This window comes from Bison bison, unplaced genomic scaffold, assembly GCF_000754665.1.
Source record: "Bison bison bison isolate TAMUID 2011002044 unplaced genomic scaffold, Bison_UMD1.0 scf7180017863017, whole genome shotgun sequence".
Taxonomy (NCBI): Eukaryota; Metazoa; Chordata; class Mammalia; order Artiodactyla; family Bovidae; genus Bison; species Bison bison.
This window is the reverse complement of record NW_011493589.1, coordinates 139,492-163,468: the sequence shown is the minus strand read 5'-3', so window position 1 is coordinate 163,468 and position 23,977 is coordinate 139,492. Positions and strand designations below refer to the sequence as shown.

Genomic DNA, 23,977 nt, shown 5'->3' with positions numbered 1-23,977 from the left:
GGTCTAGGTTAGTGAAATGGAGTTCTGAAGACACTCCCTGGAATGTTATTAGGTTCAAAGCAGAAGATAAATTTCTTACCACTTTCTGAAAGCCCAAGTACAACAACACCTCAGAAGCAGAATGGGGCAGGTCCACCAAGGCCTGAAATGGAAGCAGTTGTCCCAGTGACCCAAGGCAGTCCCATGTTTCCATCTTCATCACCCGTAGAAACTGCCCCAACAGACTGCATAAAAGGCACTGAGCGTATCAGCAGATTCAAATTAAATAAGGCTTCTAGGACTGCAAGGAGTCCATTCTGAAGGAGATCAGCCCTGGGATTTCTTTGGAAGGAATGATGCTAAAGCTGAAACTCCAGTACTTCGGCCACCTCATGCAAAGAGTTGACTCATTGGAAAAGACTCTGATCCTGGGAGGGATTGGGGGCAGGAGGAGAAGGGGATGACAGAGGATGAGATGGCTGGATGGCATCACTGACTCGATGGACGTGAGTCTGAGTGAACTCCAGTAGTTGGTGATGGACAGGGAGGCCTGGTGTGCTGTGATTCATGGAGTCGCAAAGAGTCGGACTCGACTGAGCAACTGGACTGAACTGAACTGAGGGAAGCCAATGTCTGTCACCCAATATTGTTTAATTTGGGCTCTAAATCTTTTTTATTAAAAAAAAAAACTTTTAAAACTAATTTTTAGCTGGGCTGGGTGTTTTTTTGGTGCACAGACTTTTCTCTAGTTGCAGTGAGCAGGTGCTGCTCTTCCTTACCATGTGTAGGGTTCTCATGGCAGTGGCTTCTCTCGCTGTAGAGCACAGGCTTTAGAGTACACAGGCTTTAGTAGTTGAGTGCGTGGCTCAATAGCTGTAGTTCCAGGGTTCTAGAGCACAGACTCAGTAGTTGTGGCTTCTGGGCTTAGTTGTTTGGTGGCATGTGGGATCTTTCCAGACCAAGGCTCAAAGCCATGTCTCTTCCATTGGCAAGCAGATGGATTTTTTACCTCTGAACTACCAGGAAATCCTCTCACCTCTAATTCTTACTTCTAACTTATTTATAACTGTTAATTCTACAGGGATAATTAATTTTGCATTTTATTTCAAAATGTGGTCCATTCTCTTCTCCCTCCCCACCTCCTCCCAGTTACGTACTGCCCCTGTGCTCATTTTCTGAATCTGACATACTATGAGCAGGGTTTTTCAGGCCAATACTCTGGAAGAAAGCAGCTCTGAGCACACTAGTCCTTCTACAACCAGGACAAAACCCCTATGCTATCTGAATGCACATTTTCTATGTTTGTAAGAAAATAAGCCAAGTCTCTACCCTCATTAATGACCTTATTTCCTGTGTTCAGTTTCCTTGGCTCTGCCATTTTCTAGACATTGAATTTGGACAAGCTGCTTAAGCTCTCTAAGATTAATTCTCACTTTCAAGTGTTGAAAATAAAAACGAGCTCACAGTTGTTTTGAAGCTTAAATACAATAACCTGAAACTCTGTCAAGCACATACTAGAGTCCAGCGCACAGTCGCAGTTTTCACCACTAAGCTATGAACGCATGAACTGCTCAGGTTTGAGTCCATTTGGTCAGGGCGGCAGCCACAGGGCTTCTGTCATTCCCCACCACCCAGATGGAGTGGGGATCTCCAGATGGGGCAGGCATCCCAGGTGAGAGGGGCACAGGGAGCAGCCCTGCAGGCTGAGGCCATGCGCTGTCCAGGCAACCCAATTGACCCAGCAGGGAGGACCCCAGGGCCTGGCTCCTCCTGCCGCAGGTGGGCCTGACCTGAAGGAACCCAGGGTTCCCTTGGATTGACCAAGAGTATCTCACGTGCATCTCTATTTTGGGGACCCCACCCAGCCTGCTTCCTCTCCTCCGTCCGCCACAGACGTCACTCCCCCAGTAAATCACCCACACCTCCAAGCCCAGCTCATGATCTGCTTCCTGGAGAACCTGAGCTAACATGGAGAGAGAGGGAAGGGCAGCCAACAATCACAAGGACCCCCTTTAAGATCTGGCTTCCTGAGGAGCAGGGCAAGTCTCCACCAATGCTCCTGCTGTACTTCTCCTGAAGATCACATCTATGCCTGGCTAGAATGAGTTGAACCAAACCCAGGACCATGCCTAGTCATCACTGGGCCACCAAATTCCCACTATCTGGTAAGTTTTCAGAAGACTGGAAGCCTGGTAACCACGTCAAACATCAGTGAGCATGAGAGGTTTCCTTCTCTAGAACTCCTTACTGGTTTTTTAATTTGGTTTACTCTCAAAGCTGTCCTTGGAAGGAGTTGTTTGTTTGTTTTTTGTTTTTAGGGAAGAAACAGGGATAGAAAATGCTCACAGTTCTACAGTCACAGAATGCAGAGCCCTGGATTTCAAAGCTGATCTGTCTGACCTCTTAGCCCCCTGCATTGTGACTCTTCAGACCCTCAACCAAGTCTCAGAACAGTGAGAACAAGGCCTTCTTCACAGTTAAACCCAAAGCAATTTGGTTTTTTGCTTGCTTTTAAAATTTTTAATTTACATTGAATTTTAGTTGATTTACAATGTTGTGTTAGTTTCAGGTGTACAGCAAAGCGATTCAGTTATACATATACAACTATTTTTTTTCAGGTTCCTTTCCCATATAAGTTGTTACAGAATATTGAGTAGAGTTCCCTGTGGTATACAAGAGGGCCTTGTTGATTACATATTTTATACATAGGAGCATGTATCTTTAATCCCAAACTCCTAATTTACCTCCCTCACCACCTTCCAGAAACTAATTTAGAAGAGAGTAATTTCTGTACAAGACTGTTGTGCACTGATCAAGTCACAGACATGAACCTGTCACTTCAATGACCTCACATCCCTAGCAAGACCACCATGGGCTGCATCACATGTGCTCTCTGTGGGCATTACATGGTTGCATAGCCTTTTGATCTTGTAAACTTGCAGTCACCCACCTCCCAATAGTTACATTCCTCTTCAATGTTTCTGTAGAATAGTGTGGGCATAAATCATCCCCCAATTTGACTGACCAACAGAGATGCTCTCTGCTGACACCTGTGCTGCCCACAGCTGTCTGGCGGACTGTGGTGCGAAGACTAGCCCTCCTGCCATCAGGCACCCACTCAGCTGCCAATCCTCAGCCATTACAGGACATTCTGCATCCTGTGGTCCAGTTCTCCTGGACTGGAGCACTGACTGCTTCTCACACTGGGCAGTCAGGTAACATGGCAGTCACAAAGTCTTTTTGGCTCTTAAAAAATATGTACTTCCTGAATATCATGCCAACTTCACATGGAATTGAGGCCATGTTCCATTCTCAGTATGGCTGCATCCTAAAGGGTTACAGAACCTTGGGGTGGGGAAGGGAGGATAACAGCTCTTCCCAAATGTGCATCCCTGTGCCTTTGTGGGTACCCTCTCATACTTACTGTGATGGGTACCCAGAGGGAGCTTAGCCTGGAAAGAAGCCCCTGGAAAGGCTACCCACCCATAGGACAACATGGGCTCTTCAAAGTCTGTACAGCCAGCCTGGACTTCAACTTCCATTTCACGCTGCCTAAGAATGGAGATAAAACATCAGATGCTGGCCAATTGCACCATACAATAAATATCTGTCACCAATAAGGAGGCAGGTGTTCAGACGAGTTGGGAGAAGCCCTCCTATCAGGGGTTGGAGCTTAGGTGAAAGTTCCCTGGGCCCCAGGACCTACAGGCCGACAGTCAGCATGATGTTCACATATGGAGGAAACTAGGGCAGGGAGTGGGAGTGCTGTGTCCCTCACTTGGGACAAACTATTGTGAAAGATTAAAGAACATTCACAAGACAAAAGCCAAAACATGTCTTAGCCAAAGTGAGCTGTCCAAGGCAGAGGCCCTGAGGAGGTTCCCCACCTCCTGTCAATGTAGAAAGGGAGTTTCAACTCATCAGTTCAAAGACAGACACACGTGATGACACACCAGGAACAAGGACAGACAGTGAAGAGGAAGCACGGTGCACAAGAGAAAGGACTGGAGTCAAGGGTCAAAGAGGGCGATGGGACTGTGGCTGTTTTTCTCCTTTCTAGTTTTTCCAATATTCTTATAATGAGAATACTTCTAATTTATTTTTTATTTTTTTAACTGAAGCATGGTTGACATAATGTTGTCAACCATGTAGTGATATATGTATGACTGAATCACTTTGCTGCGGTATTTTAAATGAATAATCAACAAGGTCCTACTGTAGAGGACTGTATAGGTCCTATGGTATAGCACAGGGAACTCTGCTTAATATTTTGGGGCAGGTTGGATGGGAAGGGAGTTTGAGGGAGAATAGATGCATGTATATGTATGGCTGAATCCCTTTGCTGTCCATCTGAAATTATCACAACATTGTCAATCAGCTGTATTCCAATATGTGAGTGACTTAGTTATATTATATATATATATATAATCATACACATTCTTTTTTTCTCTATTCTTTTCCATTATAGTTTATCAAAGGAGATTGCAAAGGAAGGGGACTAGAGGAGGGATGGAGTGGTAGCTTGGGGTTAACGGACCTAAGCTATTATATATAAAATGGATAAACAACAAGGTCCTGCTTGTTGAGGACAGAGAATATTTTAGACTTATGATCCAAAAGGTATTAAAATAAGCAGTTATTAATAATAGTTTTCCTAAGGTAACTTCTCCCTTGGCGTTCAGTTCCCGTCACTCTTTCCCTACCCTCTGGGACAGAGCAGGCTTGGCCATGGTGCGGGATGACCACCAGCATTCATTACCCATTAAATCCTCAGACTCTTGGAGGCCTAGCAGACCTACATTCAACACAGTGCTTTGGGGATAAAGGTCCCCAATTAATAAGTACTTTAGGACTCACCCATTTTTGTCCATTAAGGACATTATGATATTGCTTAAACTATGGCATATTTGTGGTTGAAAAGTCTTGGTTAGTTTGTTAAAAGTTAATTGTTACTGAGTCAGTAAGAGATAATGCCATCTCCCCAAGAGAGACTAATTAACTTGGGAAATCTCAGCAACAATAGATCAAAGAGGAAGAGTATTCCTCTCTACATGTGACTTTCCACATCCAGAAGACTAAGTTCTTAAAGGGCAAGGGCTCTGTGCCTCCAGTGTCACACGGATGGCACAGTCAGGTCCCTGAGAAACTCTTTTCTTGATGGAGATAACAACAAACCTTATGCCAACAAACCTCGTGGCATAAGTTCACTTTAATTTGCTTCATTATTTTCTCTATTTTGTACTATTGTACCCTTTTCCCTTTTCCCTTTTTTTCTTTTTTTCCTTTAACTTTTCACAATCTTTTTCTCTTCATTTTTTTTTAACTTTTTATTTTATATTGGAGTATAGCCAATTACCCCAATGGCACAGCGATAAAGAATCCTCCTGCAATACAGGACTTATAGGTTCGATCCCTGGATTGGGAAGATCCCCTGCAGTAGGGCATGGCAACCCACTCCAGTATTCTTGCTTGGAGAATCCCATGGACAGAGGAGGCTGTTGGGCTATAGTCCATAGGGTCACAAAGAGTCGGACAGGACTGAAGCTATTTACCATGCGGCACACATAGCTGATTAACAATGTGATAATTTCAGGGGGACAGCAAAGGGACTCAGTCACACATACACATGTATCCATTCTCCCCCAAACTCCCCTCCCATCCAGACTGCCCCCTAACATTAAGCAGAGTTCCCTGTGCTATACACAGTAGGGCCTTGCTCTTGTCCATTTTAAATATAGCAGTAAGTACACGTCAAGTCCAAACTGCCTAACACACTCCCCCCATCCTTCCTCCCTAGCAACTGTATCGTTCTCTAAGTCTGTGAATCTGTTTCTCTGTTGAAAATAAGTTCATTTGTATTATTTCCTTTTAGATTCCGTATATAAGGGGTGTTATGATATTTCTCCTTTTCTGTCTGACTTATTTCACTCAGTATGACAACCTCTAGGTCCATTCATGCTGCTTCAAATGGCATTATCATTCCTTTTAAAGGTAGAGTAGTATCCCATTGTATATATGTACCCATCTTCTTTTATCCATACCTCTGTGATTGAGCTGTTCACAAGTTTTGATTAATGAAAAGTCACTTGCTGATCAGATCATGCATCAGAAAGTGAGAGATTTTCTGTCTTCCTGGAAAAGCTTATATTTGCCCAGAGTCAGCTTGCCATGCTCATAAGAAGCACAGTTGCCTCTTCCCTCCGCGTCTCTGTGTAGAGGACACAGGGAGCAACCCCCAGCCTATAGGCATCATTTTCTGTACTTGCAGGTTGATGAGAATTAATGATTTCTTAACTTGACATTATTTTTAGTTAAGATGACAACTCCTAAGCTGATGCAGATCAAGGCTGAAAAAAAGTGCAATTATCTTAAAATTATACAGACAAGGGACAGTGGAGAGTTCATAGCTTTAGTTCCTGGTCAAGTTGAAGAAATTAAAGCTCAAAGAAGTTAAACATCGAGAGCTGGTCAATGGCAAAGGCAAAGTGAGGACCCAGGAATCCTGGTCACGCTGGGTGTCCCTGACCCCTAGCTCTGTGTCCTCTAAAGGCCTTGCCATGGCTCCTCCCCCAGGGCTTTGATCTCCTTTAAATCCCAAATGGGGGCATAGTGCAGACTGCACACAAGAGAAAAGCAAACTAATGTCTCAAAAGTGTGGACAGGGCACAGCAGGAGAACAACAACAGAAGTCAAATCAGAGTCAAATCTGACTCCAATCTCACAGTCAATTTCTATCCAGATGGGACCCCAGGCATGACCACTGATAACGGTGCTCGGGGGAGGGAGAGAGGGGAGCAGGTCCTCTGGAGCCCAGCTCTGCTCCCCTGGGACTGGGTGCAGGGTGGTCTCATTTCTGTGTAGACTTCACCATTGTAAATCATGCTCATCACGGCAATAGTCTGGCTTTATTTACTTTATTTATTTAGGCTGTACTGGCTCTTCATTGCTGCACAAGGGCTTTCTCTAGTTGTGGTGCATGGGCTTCTCACTGCAGCAGCTTCTCTAATGTTGCAGAACATGAGCTCTAGAGTGTGGGCTCAGTAGTTGTGGCACCCAGGCTTAGTTGCTTCACGGCATATGGGATCTTCCTGAACCAAGGCTGGAATCCGTGTCCCCTGCATGGGAAGGCAGATTCTTAACCACGGGACCACCAGGGAAGTCCCATCATGGTAATAGTCTTAACACAAGGTTTTAAAAAGTGCTTTATTTACCCTGTGCTCTACATTTGTCCCAGTGCAATTGGAATCTGTCCTTTTGGCTGGAAAGGGGGCACAGGGAAAGAGTAGAAACATCTTCATTGTTATCCAGCACTCCACACACTTGGCCAGGTGCCAATTTTCACCCATTTAAAGCAGGTGCTCTCCGCCCAGAGGAGGAAGATTCAGTGAGAGTTGTAGGCAACACATTGTGTTGCCCATTTAAACTGACCCCAAAGAAAACAACGTGAGTGACAAGTACACCTTTTATCTGCAGAAGTCCTAGCTACCTAACCAGCTGGATTCTCCACCACACTTCACCCAGGACAGACATGAGCAACGGGCTGCACCAGCCCTGGCAGCCTCAGAGCCCCGCTTCCCCCTCATCGGTACAGTAGGTGGGCCCCAAGAAAACCCCCTCCCAGTGTTCACATACATGTGCAACACTTACCCCTCCCACCCAAACTGTCTCTGGACTTGGCCTTGGGACTTCCTTGGACCCAAAGACATTAAAAAGCACAGTGCAAATAGGCTTGGTAAGACCTTGCACACATGTTTGCAGAAGTCAGTCTCCACGCTGCAAAGAAACTCAGTTTGGAAGATTTGAGGGAACAGTGAGAGACCTGAGGGTTCTCTAGACGGTCTTCCCGAGGAAGGTCGCAGCTTCATGTGACCTCAGAACTGCCCAGCTGTGCCCAGTCAACCCACTGGATCACAAGAGCAGAATAAGCAGCTATTGTTTGAGCCCTGAAGCTAAGTGAGGGGGCGGCTTGCTATACAGAAATAGATCCTTGAATTAGTACTTCCCCACTGGGGTTTTTAAGGGTTCATCTATATCATCTGTAGAAGAGCAGGAAGGGAAAAAGGAAATTCAGGCCTAAAATACCCTTGCTGAGTAACAGTTCTACCACTAAGTCCTGAGAGTTCCTTCCTTAGCAAACTAGTCTTTTTGTTTCTCTAAAAATAATAACAGCTAATCTAATGTGTGCCCATCATGGGTGATGTGAGGTTAGGAGAGACATTGTATTATATGTCTGTATTCATTTATATCACAGTAAAATATTCTTCATGCTCAAGAAATGAATGCCCTTCATAATTGTCAGATATTATAATATCATCAACCATCTCTGTTCCCTGGTCTCCTCTACCAATATTTTATAAGAAGAAATTTACTTGTTTCACCTAAACAGTTGTTTATCTAATCAATAATTGACACCCTTCTACTTTTCCCCATATTGAAATAGACACACTTGATGCCCAGCACCCATCAGCATGGAGGTGATTGTGAGGTGGTGCAGGCAAGGGCCTGGTTCCTGCCAACACAAAGACCAGCTAACCTGGGTAAGGACCAGTCTTAACAACCATGGGAGGTTGTCCCAATGGTAGGCACTCCCCATACCCATCTTCATCCCTCAGATCCTGAAATAAAATGACAGAGGAGGCAAATTGTGTTGATCAAATAAATGCTTTGAAAATCCACTTATGAGTCACCAGGTCTGGTTTCCATCATTCATGAACAAGACAAGCCCATATACAGTCCTCCTGGCTCCATGGTCTGGACTGAGAGTTCATCCAGAATGAAAAGCAGGAACTCAGAAAGATGAGGAGAGGGAAGGGACAGTAGAGTGTGGGGAAGTCAGAGTGGAGGGCACTGTCTGGGGCTTCTGGGTGATTGTGTGATTGTGTGTATGTGTGTGCTTTTTACCAATTAAATCTTTGATAAATAAACCCAAGCCAAACTATTTCTGTTGTCATTGCTACAGTTGGTGACACTTTAGACAGTAGGGTTCTAAGTCCCCACAAGTACCTCTCTCGATACTTCAGCAGACTCAAAATGGAACTCAGGCCCAGCCAGCAGGATCTGGTGAAATATAAATCCAGTAGCATCAGGCTTCCTGATTTCCACAGTAAAATGTCATGTGTGGTATTTGCTTCCAAGCACCACAGTCCCCTCCCATCAGCCACATATTGCTTCCCATCTTAAAATTAACACCTGCACCGGTTATTACCCAGCACCTGTCAGAGTGTTATTGATGCTCAGACTATGAAGACAGTTTAGGTGCCAAGGGGTCCACATAAGTGTCTAAGTTCTCATTGTGCTGGAAGCGTAAAGGCTCCAGAGCAGCAGGACAGGAAGGACATGTGCCCTCAGGGATGCTTCTGGAGTGCCTACCACCGACTGCTAAATTAATGTTACATAGCCAGCTGTTTGACTGAGAGGAAGTCCTAGAATGGGCCTTATGGAGAATGTTTCTCCACCTTCTGTGAAACTAGGCAAAGACAAAACATATTTACATCAGCACTTTTAGTACGTTTTCTCCCAAGATCAGGTCAGAAGTGACTCAACTGAGGTAATATGACAAAGCACTGTCTTGGAAAGGGAAAGTCAAGTAGTTGGTATGGTGGGTGCAGTCCCCTTCATTTGGAGACCTCCTGAGATGCCCTTTTGCCAGTGGGACCAGAAATAATCACAGTCTTTGAACACTACTCTCAGCAGCTCTCACCCAACTAGGGATGACCTGCAAATCCATCCTTCGTCAACCAGTAAAGCCAAGGAGCATCCTGCCCACGTTGCCCGGGGACCCCCTTCTCCCATCTGGACCAAGACTGCAGCCACCACCTGCCAGGAACCCTCTCCATGTGGCTGTGAGTTCAGGCAGCTGGTCCCCAAGTTCTGTTGGCCTTGGAGCCGGTCTCTCTGCCTAGTTCCACTTTGTGTTCATTTATCAATTTATTTGAGCATGAAGAGGACACCCTGAAGGCCCTGCCCTTCACATCCTTGGAGACCATCTTCACATTGGCCTTCAACTACCAGACAGATCATAGCATCCCTAACACTTGAACACATGCACACACACACGACTGTCCTTTATTGGGTTTTGCTTTTGTTTCATTCTTGTGTCTATGTTCAGCAAAAGGAAAATAGGTATCATCCAGGTACCAATTAGCAGGGAGAAGAGGGCAAAGTAGAAGGAAGGGCCATGTGTTCAGTGTCTGGGAGCCCCCATCTGAGGAGTAAAAGCATGTGGAGGGGACCTTTTCTGAAGGCTGGAGCAAGCTACAGGTGATTGATATGTTTTCCCAAAAGTATGTCCTCTTTGCAGAGAGACAGTAGAAGTTAGTCTGCAGGGGCTATCAGAATGCTCCTCAGAAAAGGTGGTATTAACCCTGAAACCGAGGAGGGACTGATTTTACAGACATGTTCGAGGGGGCTTCCACACTGTGGAGGTGAATGCACTGAAGTCCAGGCACATAAGAGTACAGGGTTCAGCTAGGAGAAGGCAATGGCACCCCACTCCAGTAATCTTGCCTGGAAAATCCCACAGGAGGAGGAGCCTGGTAGGCTACAGTCCATGGGGTCGCGAAGAGTTGGACACAACTGCACGACTTCACTTTCACTTTTCACTTTCATGCATTGGAGAAGGAAATGGCAACCACTCCAGTGTTCTTGCCTGGAGAATCCCGGGGATGGAGGAGCCTGGTGGGCTGCCGTCTATGGGGTCGCACAGAGTTGGACACGACTGATGTGACTTAGCAGCAGCAGCAGCAGGGGCACTGGGGTGTGAAGCAGGTGGGGCAGGGGCAGGACATACTAGGCAGACAGGAGTTGAGATCCTGAGCAGGAGACTCTTCAGGCCTGTGGTTGCCACCTGAGGGCCACAAAGCCTGGGGAAGCTGTGGCATTCGTGATGGGATGGGAGGGTCCACAGGCACCCCGAGCACATGTATTCTCCTGCTTTTCAGTTATATGTAGACGCTTCATGATTAATGTGATATCTACTGAAAGTGTTACCAAACACAACAGGAAATGAAAGTCATTTTTTAATTCACAAAGGCTTTGAAAATTATAATGACATGAGCTCTTTTTCACTATGATTTTGGTAGAAATTGTAAAAGTGCAACGATTATCGTGTGTGATTGGCAAAATTCGAAGGCATAATAAAATGTTTGGAGATGAATGCTAGAAGTGGAGTGTCATGAAAAGCTTCTCTTATTTAAAAAAAAAAAAGCCCCTGCTGGCCCACAGGTGCCATGGAAAGAAGCCAATGGGCTGGGCTAGAGGAAGAGGCAGAAGGCAGCAGTCAGGAGAGTGCTGAGTGGCAGCACTGGTGGCAGAAAGGGGAGGACCATGAGGATGACATCCAACAGATAGGACCTGGCGACCCATCAGGTGAAAACGTGCAGGTAAGGGAGTCTGGGCTGATGACCGATTTCTTGTTTGGACCAGTGAGTGGCTATGTTGGTGTGTTGTGAGCACAGGGGCTCAGAGGATGGGCTGCTGGGGAGCCGTGAGACAGAGGATGACTGTGGTCAGCTGAATGGTCCCCAGAAATATCCACACCCTAAGCCTTGGATTCTGTGACCAGGTGGGTCACACAGCAAAGGGAGATTAAAGTTGCAGATGGAATTACGATCACTTATGCTGACCCTGAGATGAGATCACCCTGGACCCTCTGGGTCAACTCGATACGAAAAGATGTGGAAGGGGAGGTGGGAGTGTCAGCGGGATTGCACGTGAGGAAGACTTGACGGGTCATCACTGCTTTGAAGGTGGAAGAAGCCCTCAGGTCAAGGAACACAGGTGAGGCCAGAGCTCCAATGAGAGAGGATGAGTCCCCCAGTACCTGCACATAGGACCCTAGCCCCGACCATTACTTGACTTCAGCCAGGGAGACCCAGTTCAGAATCTTACCTCCAGAACCAGAGGTAAGAAATCTGAATTTTTTTAAGTTTGTAATCATTTGTAACATAACAGTCCTTACAGTGAGTTAATTCTGAAGTAGCCATGGGGCATTAGGGGGGACTGAGAGGAGATGCTACCCAGGAATGTGCCTCCTTTTAGGATGAGCATTTGTTTCCACCCATGTACCTCCGTCATATGCAGACCCACCTCTTCAGGACCTGGTTTCATTGTTAGGGGTGGGTGCTCCCTGGGGTGACAGGGGATGTTGCAGTTGGTAACTCCAATAAACAAAGGTTCTAAAAACGGTTCAAAAGAGCACAAAAACAAAAGTGCGTTTGGCTGGGCAAGGCCCTCCCAAGTGAAGCGGGTGGAGGGAAGCCCAGCCTGATTGGGAATGCAGGGTCCCACACCCACTGGCTAGCCTCGCCCGACACCCCAGGCTACCTCAGTGCTGTGATCGTAGTCTTGGGTCTTGCCACCTTCCAGCCAGGGGTGAGGAGCCAGCACATTTGCCCCCCACCCATTCACCTTGTGCCACATGCCTGGAGTAACTGAAGTATCTCTCTCTTCTATAAAAATGAGTGGAAATTGAAAAATGAATTTGTTATTAAGCATAAAAACTGTAAGCCTCATAAAATTTAACAGAGATGAAGATAAAAGCCTTTAGGGGCCAGTTGCCAAGTTGAATCAACTGTACGTCTTGCCCAGAAGATATTACAAAAAAAATGAGTGGGTGCTTCCTGGGGCTTATGGGCCCTTGTAACCTTTATATTCAACAACCCACCAGCCACCGGGGCAGGTGCCACACTTGTCCCTGTACTGACGTGACAGGTTAGGCACAGTGAGGTTAGGAGGTTAAGTTACTTAAGAAACCACAACCAGGAAGCAGCAGAACCAGGATTCAAGCCCAAACAGCCTGACCACAGGGCCCAGCCCTTCTCTCCCCTCTGGCCCATTACCTCTCCCAGAGATCATGGCATCCCCAACCTTCTGCCTGTTCAGGCCCCAGGACAGGCCAGACATTGCTCTGCCTCAGGGGCTTTGCAGCTAATATTCATTTTAGAAAACTTTTCTCCCCTCCTTTAAGGTCATCTCTGTGAAGACATTCTGAACTCCTCTGAGGAACTGGGAACTCTCTTCTTGTATCCTGGGAAGGCCTGTCCCAGATAAGGGAGGTGGGACTGGAACTGGGGGAGGAGAAACTTCCAGGCTGCTTTGGGCAAGGGTCAGATTGCCCATGGAGGCCAGGAGGCTAGCTGCCTTTCAGCACTCTGGAACACATGCAGATGGGCAGTGGGTTTAGTTGCTCTCTGCCCAGTTTTCCAGTCCACTGTGGTTGACTGGTCAGGGGATACAAAAGAACTATACCCTGGGATCAGAGGCCACACGGGCAGCAAAGGAGCCTGAACTGTCCTTCACTAGGTGACCAGGAGTGCCGTCCAACCCCTGGAGATGAGGCATCCGGAGCCCTGCTGGCCTTCACCATGACCCTGGTAGGGCTCAGGCACCGCCCGCCATGGCCACTGCAACCCTTGGATCTTCATCCCACATGTGCACACATTCTGTCACCCAGGACACCAACAGCCCAGTGAACAGGGCAGCCCTGTCCACACAGAAGGAAACCAAGGCTCCTCTGTGCCCTCAGCATCATCCCCCACTCAGCGCTGCTCTGAGCCTGGACTCAGCTCTGAGGATAGGGATGGAGGCCAGCACTTGGCCCCTCACACACGAAGGTCCAGAGGCTGTGCATGTCAGACTTAGCCCTGGAATTCTCACTCCCCACCCTGAACAGGCACCTAATGTTGGCCAGGGACGCGTTCCGAGGACACCTCTGGGGCCTGCTTCTTCATGCGCCTTATGTTCTCTTCACTCCCAGAGAAATTCTTTGGTGGAAAAGGCAGGTGCCCTAAGAGCTGTAGGTCAGAATTTGTTTGCTACCACCTGGAGAGCATCTTCAAAAAGACTGTTCTGCTCAACATCATTTATGCTTAAAAAAAGAAAAGCATGACTTGGGGAGAAGACCTGCCCTGTGTAAGAGCTCGGAGATTTCTCTTTAAGTCTGTCAGGCACAGCAATCAACATTACAAAAGGTTCATTTCCACACTCTTGGTGAAAAAGGTGGACCCTGTATTGTTACATTATGACTGGCCTGCCCAACTTAATACTGAGCATTTCCCAAAGCACAACTCTGATAGTCTCCTATGCAATAATATCAAGCTGTAAATTTAACGACGCTTGAGCTTGAAGTAAATAAAAAACTCAAGCACATACTTTTAAAAAATTCTGGGGACTTCCCTAGCAATTCAGGGGTTAAGACTCTGCACTCCCAATGCAGAGGGGACAGGTTCAATCCCTGGTCAGGGAACTAAGATCCTGCATACTGCAAAGTGTAGCCAAAAAAAATTTTTGCTGCCCAAGTCTCCATTTTCATCATGAGGTAAAAATGGAGGAAAATGTCAATTACAATCCCACCTTTACTCTTACAAATTTGGCAACATATTAAAACCTGTTGCATTTCAATGTCAACCGTCTAGACTGGGACAGGCTGCATCAAGCTAAGTTAAGAATAAAACACTTGAGTAAAGCTCTAAAACCTAGGCCACAAAGGTGTTCCTCACAAACCACTGGCCGTCAGTGGTCCTAAAGGCAGAGGATGGCAAAGGTTCCCCACTCCAGGGGACCAAGAGCGGCCCGATATGCTGTCACAGGCATAAAATTTCTTTCAAGTTTTGTGTTCGGTCTTAAAATTAACTTGCATTGTACTCCATGACATTTGCTTTAATATATAAAAACTGTTTGAAATCACTTAGCAGTCAGAGAGCCCTCCCTCACCCCACTCCACACCATGGCGGGCAAGGCCCCACCTGAGAGGTTCACGAGTTGGTGAGCCAAGCCCCAAGCTTCAGATGCACTTCATTAGGTCTGTTTGTGGCATTTCCATAAAAGAAGTAATTTTATTCACTCAGGTTGTAACTAAATGCTTCAGGAAACTATGATATCAATTTCAATGTACTGAAAAATAAATAGTAAACAGTATGTATTTCAGTTTTTAAATGAAGAAATTAGTTAATTTTATTTACTAACAGAAAAAAAGAAGCCCCTAACCTAAAGTATAGCCTGATCATTTACTTTTTATATGAAGAAACACAAATTGGATTTTTTTTAATATAAAAAGGACAAGATCCACAGAAAGATAAACTCCTCTACTTGTTGGCACTAGAGAAATTTCCCCAGTTACTGGTTGATTTTGGTAGATCTTCTTTACCAGTGCAAGCCTGACATCCCAACTTGATGTATTTGGCTACTTCTCAGCAACTCAGAAGCAACCCCATCCCAGAGCAAAACTGCTCTCTGGATGTGACACTTTTTTTCCTCCAGAACATAAAGCCCTAAAAGCCACCATCTGGAACAACACAAATATGTCACAATCTGTGGTTTTCTGACTGTTCTACAGTGTAGAAAGTGCTGAGCAAGGGCACTGTGGTCCCTGCCACCGCCACCTCCATGGCCCCTGACCCGCACACTGTCTCTGCTGCCAGCTCCCTGAGAGGTGTCTGTGGCTTTAGTAGGTTTCAAGAGGCATTAATTTTAAAACAGGTTCTAAGAGATGTACATGTTTTAACATAGGCTCCAAAATGTGTGAAGATACACTTAGAATCACATCTCAGATATCATTAAAAAGAGTTCTGTTCCAAAAAGTGTTAAAAGAGGAAGCCAGGCTTCCATCACAGCTGTTCCTGGGGCCACGTTTTTTTCCCATAGTTAAAAGTCTGAATCGGCAGCAAGAACAGCCACATATATATCTGTGTTCATGTGTGTACACAAAGAAGTACCTTTGGACTGACTTAAAAAAAAAAACAAAAACAAAGACATTTTGTTTCATTTCCCAACACACCTGCCTGCTATAGCCCTGCTAGAGTGTTCATTTCTCTGCAGATGGGGCAGGGAAGGCCTAGAAGTTTAGAACCAATCCAGGCAGGTCTCCTGAGCACTGTCATCATAGAGGTTCAGGCAGCTTGTCTCATGTGCATGACAGCAAACATCACACTCTGATCTCAGTGTGAGTCGTTCCCTAAAGAATAAGAGAGCTGCGGGCTACCACTGTACTCCTCACAGCATTCTGGCTGTTCACATGATCTCAGGATGAAAAACCCCCATCAACAATTTTTCCTTTTTGGTCTATATAGCACCATTGTCAGTGGGATGTTTTTTGTTGGTTGTTTTTAAATCTTAAGCAACGGGGTATAAGAATATAACCAAAGTGTCTGATTTGAGGTTTTACAGGCAGAAATCTTTTTTTTTTCCCTCAGATTTTTTTCCCTTAAAACAAAGGGGAAAAAAGTATGAGGTTTCAAAGCTGAGTTACTCTGACCAGCCTTCAGTGAAGGGATAGCTAACCACACCATTTCTTCTTTGTTCTTCTGTGTGTTATCTCATAGCAAACTTTCACTCTGGACACCCAGACCTGAGGTGTGCCTTTTTCATATTAGATATAAATTAATCAAAAGGTCTAAAGCTCTAAATTTCCAGAGTTATGAAAAATTCTTAACTTACTTCAAGATATCTTGCATAAGTATCTCATCCCTCAGCTCAAACAAACAAGAAGGTCAAAGGCAAGAAAGAATCACATAAATTGGAGCACCTCCTATAATCCATATATACATGCACTCGCTATACAGGTCCTATACAGTCAAAGAATCACGTCAGCTAATATAGCCTCTAGCGCGGGTTTTGTCGGACACAGCCCGCTGGGGTCCCCATCAGCATCATACGAAACAGCAGTACTTCTTCCACCAGGACTTGGATAAGGTCTTCATCTTGTCGGGAGTCCTGCTCTTGGACTTCTTTGGCTGCTGCTGGGAGTCTGAATACTGAATGCCGGCTACAATGGCTGCATCGAAGACCTCTTTGAGGTTCTTCTGAGTCAAGGCCGAGCACTCAATGTAAGAGGTGGCTTTGATCTCCTCGGCACACAACCTGGCCGCCTCCTCGGGTACCGGCTTCTCTTTGCATTTGTCCAGCTCGATGAGGACTTTGACGTCTTCTCTGAGGTCCGACTGTGTCCCCACGAGGATGATGGGGGCTTTGGGGCAGTGGCCCCGAATCTCTGGCACCCATTTCTCACTGACGTTCTGGAAGGAGGAGGGACCCACAACACTGAAGCACAGGAGGAAGATGTCGGCATTGGTGTAGCACAGAGGCCGGAGCTTGTCAAACTCATCCTACAAGGGAATCAAGCACCCAAATGTTATCTTTTACATCCGTTCTCATCAGCAGAGAGACCATTTGAACATTTTTCTGGAAAGGGTCTGGTAAGTAACAGAAAGCCCACACATAGTGGAAGGAAGAACCAAAGCCCGATAAGGGCCACTGCTGCCAAGTGGGGCCTCACTCCCAGCTCTGCAAAACTTGCCCAAAAACCTTCCTCACTGCTCAGGACCTACTTGCAACTTACTGTAGAAAAAGTACTTATATTAGATGGATTTTCAAAATAAAATTTACTTTCTCTAGCCTTCAGGCTAGAGTAACTCAGACTTACTGCTTCAACTCTGGTACTTAGCCAGGCTTTTAAAATGTAGATGGTACCCACACTGATCCTCGGGGCTTCATCCAGACCCCAGGAAACCCCAGTCTGTGAACTCAGCAGCTCTGCCCATCCTCATGGCAGCTGTAAGCCTGGCTCACTTCAACCCATCTGTGCCGTGCATATCCAGGGCACACTCAGGGCACACTTGGTGCAGAATCATGGGACTCAGACACAGGACTGGAATTGATGACCTAGGCCTGGACACTCTCACAGTGACCCAGAGAATGTGTGCCTCTCAATGTCACTTAAAACACAAGTGAATATGTTCTCACACTTGCTGAATACACCTTTTATCTCACTTTATCTTTTTCTCCCTCCTTCCTTTTCTCTTACTTTCCCTCCCCTTTTCTCTCCGCAAACCCCAGAGGCCTCCAGGAGTGATGCTTTGGGAAGATAAAAGGACCAGAGAAAAGGCATACCCATCCTACTTCCAAGGGATAAAGAACTGAATGGAATAAGTCAGAGTTGATTATATAAACCATCACCCTGCTGAGTGCCTCACTGTGTGCATTCACTAACAGAGATGCACACAGGACTCTGGACCCCAGACCTAGGGGATTTGGTTGGGAACAGACACACATGGCCTCAGTCCTTATAGGGAAATGCATGCGTGCATGCTAACCTGGCTTCAGTTGTGTCCGAATCTGTGCAACCCTATGGACTGTAGCCCACCAGGCTCCTCTATCCATGAGGTTCTCCAGGCAAGAATACTGGAGTGGGTTGCCATGCCCTCCTCCAGGGGATCTTCCCAGGTCAGGGATTGAACCTACATCTCCTGTGGCTCATCATTGGCAGGCAGATTCTTTATCACTGAGCCACGTGGGAAGCCCTTATGATTATTTACAAACTATTATTTATGCACATGTTTTGTAGCACCTGTGGACTTTTTCTAGGGATGAAGAAAGCCTGGATCTTTTGAGTTTACGTGCCTCGTCTGAGGCCCTGTATTTCAGTTTATAGGGCGACAACCAAGTGACAATATTGAAGTTGACCAGCTAAATCCTCAGGAAGCAATATGGCATCTCACCATGTCACTGCCAATTCTCCACCTTCTATATGCAAAAGTTAAAAAGAAGAAGAAGAAGAATTGGATTTCTCAGTGCCAACTTTGTGCTGAAAGAAGAAACACAGAAACCCAACCAGGTGGCCAACAGCCCAGCCCCGAGGATTTTCTAATGAAACACTCCCTCTGTTCCCAGAGGCCTGCAAGAAAGCAGCACAGGACAGTCTCTGCCCTCACTGCTGGCAGGCATCATGCCTGGCCAGGCCCTGGATCTGGGGTTGTATTATCAATAAAAAGAAAAGCAAACACAGCCCTGAGCCTTGGGACATGGCTTCGACAACCTGGCTCCCAGACTTGTGGAGGTTCTGGCTGAGGGACTCAGGAAGCAAAGCAGAAACTAAACCCTGCTGGTCACTACCTGACCAGAAACCTTAGCTATTTGCAGAAATAAATGCCACACACGTACGTGTGACGAGTCCAATTGGAATGGACCCTTAGAGAAACGAGTTCTGAGACCCAGAGATTTGCCTGGGGTTTAGGGTAGGGCTGGGTGGGGCTGACAGGTAGCTGGACAGCTGCACTGGTCTAGTAGCAACCGGTGTTTGTTTTTTTTTAAGTATAAAGATTTTCCCAGGTGCCTCATGAGTCAGAAGCTGAAGAGTTTCTACCTGCTATTGGACAGGCTATTGCAGTCTGATCAATTTCCACTGGAGTGAAATTGATCACAGTGAAATTTCCATAATGAGTCCAGTGTTAAAAACTTTTAACATTTTATATGCACACCAGGCCCCCAACAAAAAGGCCCCAAGGCATAAGAAGCAATTTCTAGTTATTTTTCCAGCTCTCAACTGCTATGTGAAACTTATGTCTGATCCCCAGGCAACAGCTACCTGTGTCCACATTCTCCTGGTGTTTGGGAAGGAGGCAGCTTGAGTCACTTTATCCCCAGTAAGCTACCATGACCACCGCTTGGGGGGATGTGCCACCACAGGCAGAGGCAACGCTAAGGAAATATGGCAGGTGTCAAATCAAGTCCCTTAAAAAGGGAGGTTATCAGATCTGGAGTAAGGAGGATAGGAGAGGACTATCACCTTGCCTAGTTTTACTAACGATCAAAACAAATACTAATTGATAGCTGGAGAGCTGGGAAAAAACTGACTTTATCTCACCAGTTGTGTACTTTTTAAAATTTATTTTTATTTATTTGGCTACTCTGGGTTTTAGCTATGGCATGCAGGATCTTTAGTTGCATGTGCGATCTAGTTCTCCAACCAGGATTCAAACCCAGGCCCCCTGCATTGGGAGCACAGTCTTTTTTTTCCACAAACTTTAATTTTGTTTTTTTTATATTGGGGTATAGCTGATAAACAATGTTGTGACAGTTTCAAGTGAACAGCGAAGGGACTCAGCCATACATATATGTGTATCAGCTCTCCCCCCAGCTCCGCTCCCATCCAAGCTGATACATAACACTGAGCAAAGTTCCATGGGGAGCAGAGTCTTAAACCACTGGGCCACCAGGAAAGCCCGAGCTGTGTATTTTTCATAGTTTTGAAGATGGTTTTTTGAAGATGTGGTTTTCCATAAATCTGTAGATGGTGACCTCACACATTACACTATTAGGCATACTAACCACTCCATCAGGTAAGAAATACAGTGAATCTCAACAAAAACACTGCTGAGAGGCAGGAAAATGAAGGAAAATTTCCAAATAAACCAAAGTGTACCAACTTGCACTGAAACCTTTTCATTTCCCAAATTATAAGCTTTTTCATGAAATCATTTCTAAAATGATTCTTGTGATTCCTTAACTTTGAAACAGATCCTATTAAGGAAAAATATCAAACTCTTCCTTGATAATTCAGGATCATTTCTACAAAGTGCTCCTGGTAAAAGTCCTAATCCTCTTGCAAAACTGCTCAGAGGTTTTCCTCCTGTTCTACCCATCCTGTCCTTCAAACCAATGTTGCCTTCCTCCTCCTGTAACCTTGTTGATTTCTTCACAAGTTCTACTGGGTTGGCCAAGAAGTTCATTTGGGTTTTTCTATAAGTGCCTACTGGAAAATCCAAATTAACTTTTTGGCCAATCCAATACTAAGTGGTTTGTCTTTCCCCACGGACTATGGTCCGTCAAAGGGCAAGCCATGACTTAAGCTTGCATCCTGTGGGACTCAGCACTTATTTATTTATCAATCCAGTCTATAAACAAGCAAAGTCCACTATGGGCCAGGCACCGGCCAGGCATGAGGCAGGGAGCTCCAGCCCAGGAAGCTGTGTCTGCCATCAGAGCTGACAGGTGAGCTAGTGGTGGGGAGCTGCCTGCACTGGGCTGTCCGCTCCTCTCTACAGGGCCCCAGATAGGCATGCCCTTTGGTTTCTTGAGTTTTCTTGCCTTCTTCTTATTCTCGGACTCTTCAACTACCACTTCTTGCTTCAGCAGGGAGGCCTCTGTTTTTTGAGGGGCTACCCAACTCTCATTGTAAAGATCAGAAAATGTGACCCAAGGTAAGAAAAACATTCTTGATTTACACAAAGCAATTAAGCTTTAATTATAAATAGCAGCAGGGCATCCAGAAAAATTATTAGAAGGATATATGTTCTTTGATTTTTTCTTCCATATGCAATAAAATTCAGATTGCGTGGTTTTTCATTTTTTTCCTGCTCCAGTAGAAGGGCAAGGAGACAGCAGAGGAAGCTGGGCTATGACATGCGCCCTGTGGCCACTGCCAAACCAATGTTCAACTGGGGATCGAGGCCGCCCAGTCTTGTGTCACCTTGAAGTTTGAAAAACAAAGCCCTGAACTTGCTGTCCCGCAGTGGGTAAGTGACTAAGAAGCCCTGGTTTGGAGGAGGCTCTTAGGGACACTGAAAAGTCAGACACTTCTTAAGTGTAGGTGGTCATATGACATCTTAGAAAGGAAGTGGACACTTTCATCTGTCGATAAATTACCCCAGGACTTTCTCAAACTCTAGCAAGCACTGGAGAAACTACGTGCTTATTAACTGTGGCTTTGGCAAGCTCTAAAGACAGACCCTAGGGGCTTCTGTGATGGCTCAGCGGGGAAGACTCCACCTGCAATGCAGGAGATGCAGGTTTGATCCCTGGGTCGGGAAGATCCTGTGGAGAAGGAAATGGCAATCCACTCCAGTATTCTTGCCTAGGAAATCCTATGGACAGAGAAGCCTGGTGGGCTACAGTCCAACAGGTTGCAAAAGAGTCGGACTAAATAACTTAGCGACTAAACAACAACATTAATGACTAAACAACAACAAAGACAGACCCTGGGCTCTCAGACGGCACAGTGAGAATTAGTGATGTAAGCACCATGCAGGGGGACTGGAGCCCCCCCAGCTCTTGCGGACACCCCAGAGGGGACTTCATACTGAGTCCTCCCCATCCCTGGCTGTCTCATCCAAGTGCCTGGCCCTCAAGACAAAAATAAATGTTCACTATTCTGAAGGACCAAGTCCCAGTTCATTCATTCCTCCAGGTTAGGAAAGGAAATATTAACACTTACTGACATGAACTCCATCTTTTTCTTGAGTCAATATCTTAAGAATTTGGTTTGTTGACCTTTAATAAAATGATTATAAGGCATTGCCAACTTACTCTGAGAAATGAGTACAAAGCATCATTGACAATTTTTAATAAAAACCAGAATGTAAATAAGATCAGAAACTCCCAGAAGATAAGAACCGCTCTTGACCCTGTTTCCCTTGTCCTGCCCACAATGAGCAGTGCCAAACCCTGCTTTATTGGTGTGGAGCTCTCTCCCCGCCACCTCCACCCTCTGTGAGGTGGGGGTGGGGCTCTAGAATGGCCCAGTAAAGGAGAGGGGCAGTATTTGAAGGCCTTTAAAAGATCCTGTTCTTGCCCAGCACTGAGCAGTGATGTGATACTGACCTGTCCTGCAGTGTCACAGAGCTGGAGTTTCACGGGCCGCCCATCCACGGAAACCACAGCTTAAAAATAAGACCGGGAGGATTGTCAGTAGTGGGAAGGGTCCCTTTTAACCCTTTCCAGAAGAACAATAATTTTAGTTTGTATGATCACTCTTACTCCAAACCCTTCAGCTCCTATTCTGAGTCCCCAACAAATTCAAGACTTGCCTAAAACAAGGAGACTCCATGGAAGCATTTTTTTTTTTTTTTAATGCAAACCTGCCAGGCCAGCAATTCGCTCCATGCCCAGAGAGAAGGCAGAGAGGCCCAGGGCCTTTGATGGCACCCTAGAAGGGTCTGAGTTTTCTCCCAACCCCAGACGATTTATTTTCCTATGGCACGTGTTTCAAAAATCACAAAAACAACACTGGGTGGGGTGGGGGGTAGGTGGGAACCAACCTCATGGTTTTAAATCACGGGAAAACCTCACAAATAAGTCTGTTTTCCCTTGGGAAATGTTTGGTAACTTCGGGGTCTGTCACAAAAGCGAAGCTTATTTTGAGAACATGTGTAAACACAGGCTGCCGGTATTGTCCTGTTTATAAAAGAGGGCACTGCTTATCTCTCCACGTCAGCTCAAAGAGAGGATTAAACGAGAAAAGGAAATCGTGTCCACCTTTCCACTAGGAAGGGGTATCTGGGGAGGGGCCTGCATCAGAGTGCTGCTCAGAGTGCTCTATTTGATGAAGCACTCCGTTTTGTCTCAATACAACTTTCTAAATTGTTTATAAATATTTGTACTACTCAGTTGAAGAAGGGGATTAAAACACACACACACACACTCAATATCGTTTAGGTGGGAAACCCACCAGCACAGCACTGCTTTATCTACGGTGCCTTCCAGGTAGATGAAAGCAAGTCCTTGCTGTCAAAACTTTCTGAAAGATCACGAAGTTCTTTTTTTTTTTTTTTTAAGAACAAGAGAAAGCATTTCACTCTAGCTTCCATGGATTTTAACTTTTTCATAAATTTCAAGAATACTTGAAAAATCAAGAGGAAAGATTACTTTATCTTGGTGGCTACAAACCAAATGACACAGCATCGCATACATAACAGTTTTCAGGAGCTTAAGAGATACTGAAAAGACACTAAGAATCAAAAACAGAGCCAACGGGGGCGGTGGGACTCAGAGGCAAGAAGTCATCTTTACTATCCTGGTTTAATCCAAAGCTCAGCCTTCCCCAGCGCCTCCAATGCCATTTTCACTAAATCCACACTTGTCCCTGCTCTCCGCGGCTTTTGAAAGTGGAGACGCCCTCGGAAGAGGAGCCGCTGACTGGAAAAGACCGACCCTCGGGCCACAGGTAATGGCACCTGCGCGTCACCTTCCGATCGAAAGCCGGCAGCGGCGCCAGCAACGTCGGCCTGACGCAACTGCTTTACGCAGGAAACTGATCAGGCCACCTGGGCGCGACCTGTGCGACCCCGCCGTCCGTACCCGAACTGCGAGGCGCCCTCGGCTCCCCGCGCCCGGGTTAAGACCCCACTCCCGGCGGCCCTGTGTCCCCCGGGGTCTCCTCCGCCCCAGCCCCCACGGCCCCGCTCACCCGAGAAGTTGTCGAAGGCGGTGGGGATGTACTCGGTGG

At 46.1% G+C, this 23,977-nt stretch overlaps 1 protein-coding gene across 1 annotated transcript in view; it reads right to left on the bottom strand.

The window, feature by feature from the left end:
• Window positions 1-14,788: 14,788 nt before the first annotated feature.
• Window positions 14,789-23,977, bottom strand: part of RHOU (ras homolog family member U) — a 14,923-nt gene continuing 5,734 nt past the window's right edge. The window contains exons 3-5 of the mRNA XM_010833170.1: window positions 23,939-23,977; window positions 22,354-22,412; window positions 14,789-17,081 (exon numbers count right to left, since the gene is read on the bottom strand). Coding sequence (XP_010831472.1) covers window positions 16,626-17,081; window positions 22,354-22,412; window positions 23,939-23,977 — 554 coding nt within the window. The 3' untranslated portion in view covers window positions 14,789-16,625. The remainder of the gene's footprint in view (window positions 17,082-22,353; window positions 22,413-23,938) is intronic.